Source organism: Alexandromys fortis, unplaced genomic scaffold (genome assembly GCF_014885135.2).
Source record: "Alexandromys fortis isolate MF-2015 unplaced genomic scaffold, M_Fortis_MF-2015_v1.1 scaffold_159, whole genome shotgun sequence".
NCBI lineage: Eukaryota > Metazoa > Chordata > Mammalia > Rodentia > Cricetidae > Alexandromys > Alexandromys fortis.
In genome coordinates, this window is record NW_026068031.1 from 1965346 (window position 1) to 1970904 (window position 5559).

Here is a 5559-nt window from a genome sequence, read left to right on the forward strand (position 1 = left end):
CATGCCCTGCTTAGAAAATTATGTTTAACAGTTGTAAGCTTATTTTCTTAGGTAGAAGAAATATTGCTAGTTGTTTGGCATAAGTAACTGCTGCTTAGTATAAAACAAAACAAGCAAAAAAACTAATTTTATTGGAATCAATGACAAGTTCATTTTAGCTTTTTTTTTTTTTTTCTTTGAGATGGTCTCCCCAGGTAGCCCTGGATGGCTTTGACAATGTAGACAATGTCGTTTTGGCTCTGTCTCCCCAGTGGAATCTGCTCAGCCCAGACTTGTGATTTTTTTTTTAAAATATTTTATTATATATACAATATATGCCTACAAACCAGAAGAAGAGGGCACCAGACCTCATTACAGATGGTTGTGAACCACCATGTCATTGCTGGGAATTGAATTCAGGACCTTTGGAATAGCAGGCAGTGCTCTTAACAACTGAGCCATCTCTCCAGACCCAGATTTTTTATTTTTGAGACAAGTCCTAGCATACTCAAGATTCTGCTTCCACCTCTGGGATTAGGGTTACAGGCTTGTGCCACCAGGCCTGGCTAGAGGTTTGCTTTAAGAAAAAAGTAAACTGTATGGTGGTATATACCTGTAATCTCCTGACTTGAAATAATGGAGACAGAAAGGTCAATTGTTCATAATTGTCATCAACTATAGTGTTCAAGGCCAGCTTTGACTACTTGAGATCTGTGTCTTAAAAAAAAAAAAAAAAAAGCCTGTTACCTTATTACAATTTGTGGGCTCTTTTTATATGTTAGAGCTGTTACTATGTGGGCTGAAAGGGATCCCCTCTTCCTCCTAAGTTTATAATTTAATGACACATTTGTCTTTAAGAACTAGTTAACACTGAGTTGTCAAATACTGAAGTTTTCAGAGAGTTGCTCGTTTAAAAATGAATGTTATTAGAACACTTAGAAAATTATCTGCCCTCCTGAATTCTCAGTTTGTTTTAAAAGATTCGTTGATGTTTGGCATTTAATTTTTTGATATTAACTGAACCTCAAAATTTTTTTCTTCCTTTATATGTATTCCCACATGACTGTAGGAGTCTATCCTGAACTTAGTTCGTGTACATTTTGGGAACTTATTTTAGAAAAGATCTAAGTTTTAAAAAATTCTCAATGGACAGACAGAGAAAAGAGGGTCTTTGCCAACTCCTTTGGGTAAGAAACTTTAGAATTTTGCAGATACTCTAAAAATGAAGGTCAACAATATAGGCATGTCAAATTAGAAAGGTTTCAAATAAAATGATTTGTCATTTCTTTCTTTAGACTGGTGCAGTCAGAATGTCTTTCCCCCCTCATTTGAATCGCCCTCCTATGGGAATCCCAGCACTCCCTCCAGGGATCCCACCCCCACAGTTTCCAGGCTTTCCTCCTCCTGTACCTCCAGGTAAGTTTGATCATATTTTTAAATTTTTTTAAGCCTGAGTCTTTGTCATTGTGATAATACCATTGGAACATGATACTCATGATTTATTAATAAAGATATGGTAATCTTATGTGAAAATGGATATCTGATTTTTATGTGACCTTAAGTTGTTTGGAACAGAATCTGTTGCTCCAGGTGCACCTTTACTTCTTAGCAAGTCCTTCATGCTCCTGAATGCTGGGGTTACAGTTGAACCTCGTCTGTTTTGACTAGTAGATTTGTATTTGTTGGCTGGGTTTCAGACTCATCTTGGAAATTCCTTATTTATAAGGTTCAAAAATTTAGAAAATACAGAAAGTTAGCAGTGAATATTTCCTCATAGCAGTATCAACTAACAGTGTTGTTACTGTCAAAGGGAAACCAAATGATAGTTGATTTATCTTTCGAGATGACATAGACTAAAGTTTACATTTTTATTTTTGTTTTGTTTTTGTTTTTCAAGATAGGTTTGTGTGTGTGTGTGTGTGTGTGTGTGTGTGTGTGTGTGTGTAGCCTTGGCTGTCCTGGAGCTTATTCTGTAGACCAGGCTTGAACTCACAGAGATCCACCTGTCTCTGCCTTGTAAGTGCTGGGATTAAAGCTGTACCAAGACTGCCTGGCTTTTTTGTTTGTTTGTTTGCTTGCTTGCTTGTTTTTGGTTTTTCGAGACAAGGTTGCTCTATGTAACATCTCTGAATGTCCGGGAACTGGAATTGTAGATCAGCCTGGTCTCAAACTCAGAGAAAGATTTGCCTGACTCTGCCTCCCGAGTGCTGGAATCAGTGCCTCACTTGTGTTTTGTTGTTGTTGTTTGGTTTGAATTGGTTTGGTTTTTCTTTTTTTAAAAAAAATATAATAATTTATTTAAATTTATCTTATGTGCATTGATGTGAAGGTGTCAGATGCCCTGAAACTGTAGTTACAGACAGTTGTAAGCTGTCATGTGGGTGCTGAGAATTGAACTTAGGTCTTCTGGAAGAACAGCCAGTGCTCTTAACCACCGAACTATCTCTTCAGCCCTGGTTTAGTTTTTCAAGATAGGGTTTCTCTAGTTTTGGAACCTGTCCTCGAACTCGCTCTGTAGACCAGGCATATCTCGAACTCACAAAGCTCTGCCTGCCTGGTTCTGCCTCCCTGAGTGCCAGGATCAAGGCTTGCACCACCACCTCCCAGATTTCTGTTTTTGTTTTCTTGTGGTTTTTTTTTTTTTTTTTTTTTTTGGAGACAAGGTAATGCTCTGTTTCCTGAGTTTGTTTGGAACTGTGTAGCCCATCCTTGTCTTGACTCACAGTTATCCTCTTTCCTCAGTCTTTTTTTTCTTTTGTTGTTTTTTTGTTTTTCCAGACAGGGTTTCTCTGTGGCTTTGGAGCCTGTCCTGGAACTAGCTCTGTATGTAGACCAGGCTGGTCTCGAACTCACAGTGATCCACCTGCCTCTGCCTCCCGAGTGCTGGGATTAAAGGCGTGCGCCACCACCGCCTGGCTTAATTGTATTCTTAAAATATGTTATGCTTTTTTCCTTTTAGGGACACCAATGATTCCTGTACCAATGAGTATTATGGCTCCTGCTCCAACTGTAAGTATAGTTTCTTGTTTTTGTTTTTGAGTCTCATCACTTCCTGGATTTACTTTGTAGCTGAGGATGACCTTGAATTTAGATTTATTTGTTTATTTTTTTCCTCTACCTCTTAAATGCTGGGATTACAGGCATATTAACCATGACTGGTTAATATGTTGGGGATTGAACCTAAGGCCTCATGTTTTCTAGGGAAGTACTCCAAGTTGAGTACTCCTTTCAACACAGTAAATATAAATGAAAAATTAAGATTTAGAATACAGCTAGTACTTTTTGAAATATAAAATTTTGGTAACCTGCCAGGCGGTGGTGGCGCACGCCTTTAATTCATCCCAGCACTTGGGAGGCAGAGGCAGGCTGATCTCTGTGAGTTCGAGACCAGCCTGGTCTACAAGAGCTAGTTCCAGGACAGGCTCCAAAACCACAGAGAAACCCTGTCTCGAAAAACAAACAAACAAAAAAAACAAAAAAAAATTTTTTTGGTAACCTTAGATAGCTTAAAAATGTTTAAATGTGGGACTGGAGAGATGACTCAGTTGTTGGGAGCACTGACTGCTCTTCTGGAGGACCTGGGTTTGAATCTCAGCACCCACGTGACAGTTCACACCTGTCTGTGACTCCAGGTCCAGGGGACCCAACACTATCACACAGACATACATGCAGGAAAAACACCAGTGCACATAAAATAAATAAGTAAAAATACTTTAATGTAGTTTGTGTTCTACTTGTCATTATGGGCAGAATTTGCAGGCAGTGCTTTTGGAGGCTTGAAAGTGTTGTGAGCCACCTGCTGTAGATGTTTTGAACTGAATGAGAACCTTCTGTAAGAATAGTGTATTAGTTACTTTTTTAAAAAAGGATTTATTTATATTTATTTAGTTTACATTGTTCTGTCTACACGTGTGCCTGCAGGCTAGAAGAGGGCACTAAATTTCATTATGGATGAGTTGTAAGCCATGTGGTTGATGGGAATTTGGAAGAGCAGTCCGTGCTCTTAACTGCTGAGCCTTCTCTCCAGCTCCTATTAGTTACTTTTATATTGCTGTGACAGAGCACCACCTCCTTAAGAAGGAGGGGGATTGACTTGGGCTTACTGTTGTAGAAGGATTAGGGTCCGTATTGTAGGAAATCTTGGCACAGGTGGAAATGATGGCAGGAAGGGCTGAGAGCCTGAATCTGAAATAGCAGTGGAAAGCAGAGAGTAAACTCAGAATGGTGGGAATCATTAAACTGTCAAAGCCCACCACTTCCTTTTTTTTTTTTTTTTGTTTTTTTTTTTTGTTTTTTTCAAGGCAGGGTTTCTCTGTAGCTTTGGAGCCTGCCCTGGAACTCCCTTTGTAGACCAGGCTGGCCTCGAACTCCCAGAGATCCGCCTGCCTCTGCCTCGGGAGTGCTGGGATTAAAGGAATGCGCCACCACCGCCCGGCAAAGCCCACCACTTCCTAAACCTCGCAAATAGTTGGGCAATTTTTTTCTTAAAATTGCTTTTGTTTTTTTGGGGACATTGTCTTACTTTTTAGTCCTGACTGGCCTGGAATTCATTATGTAAACCTGGTAGTTTAACTCAGTGGAGATCCACATGTCTCCCTGGTGTTTGGATTAAAGATGTGTACCACCATACCTGGCCTAGTTCGGTTTTTTTTTTAGAAGCCTCCAAATGTCACTCCCTTTGTATTGTAGAATAGAGAAAGGTGGAATTGGGGTTTGGAGAAATTATTCCCGTTCACAGTTTTTTCCATGCCTACTGAGTTGTAATGAATTCCTTGTTAAGTATATAGATTTCTGGTTCTGTATGTGGGGAAGTTGCAAGTTTAAAGTGAAAATAAGCTAGTAACACAAGGACCTTATAAAAAGTAAAAGCGTGTGCAGTGTTGAATTTGCCTTCAATTTTGTTCTGATTATAATTGTGTTGAAATTTTTATGCTTTTAATAATATGGTTTATGTTTTAAAATTTTAAAATTGTAAGCAAAAATGCTTGACTTTTTCTATCCTTTTTAAAGGTAATTAATGGAAATTTGTGAAGAATAAATTTGCATTAATGAAACATATTACATGCCTTAGGAATTTTTGATCAGTTATGTAGGGCTTTTAATAATATGCTATATATTTATACTTTAAATTTGGAATTTTTAGCATAATGTCATAATTTCCAGATCAAATATTTTTGTCTTTTTTTACTATAGGTTCTAGTACCTACTGTGTCCATGGTTGGGAAGCATTTGGGAGCAAGAAAGGATCATCCAGGCTTAAAATTAAAAGAAAATGATGAAAATTGTGGTCCTACTACTACAGTTTTTGTTGGCAATATTTCAGAGAAAGCTTCAGACATGCTTATACGACAACTCTTAGCTGTAAGTTAAACTGTGTCCCCCATGCGGCCCCCCGCCCCCCCCTTTTTTTTGAGACAGGCTTTCTCAATTTCTCTGTAATAATCTTGACTATCCTGACTTCCAACTCACTGAGATCCGCCTCCCAAGTGCTCATGTTGAAGGTGTGTGCCACCACCGTCTGGCTATTTTCTACTTTTTTAAACTTACAGAATGAAACTTTAAAAAAAAAAAAAAAAAAAA

At 38.4% G+C, this 5559-nt stretch overlaps 1 protein-coding gene across 5 annotated transcripts in view; it reads left to right on the forward strand.

Moving 5' to 3' along the window:
* Rbm25 (RNA binding motif protein 25) overlaps nt 1-5559 on the forward strand; it is a 63473-nt gene that overhangs the window by 21205 nt on the left and 36709 nt on the right. For 3 of the 5 annotated variants that reach the window (XM_050164526.1, XM_050164527.1, XM_050164528.1), the window contains 4 exons: nt 1049-1166; nt 1275-1395; nt 2939-2988; nt 5173-5340. In XM_050164526.1, coding sequence (XP_050020483.1) covers nt 1125-1166; nt 1275-1395; nt 2939-2988; nt 5173-5340 — 381 coding nt within the window. In that variant the 5' untranslated portion in view covers nt 1049-1124. The remainder of the gene's footprint in view (nt 1-1048; nt 1167-1274; nt 1396-2938; nt 2989-5172; nt 5341-5559) is intronic. The other 2 variants (XM_050164531.1, XM_050164529.1) reach the window with 1 other exon arrangement.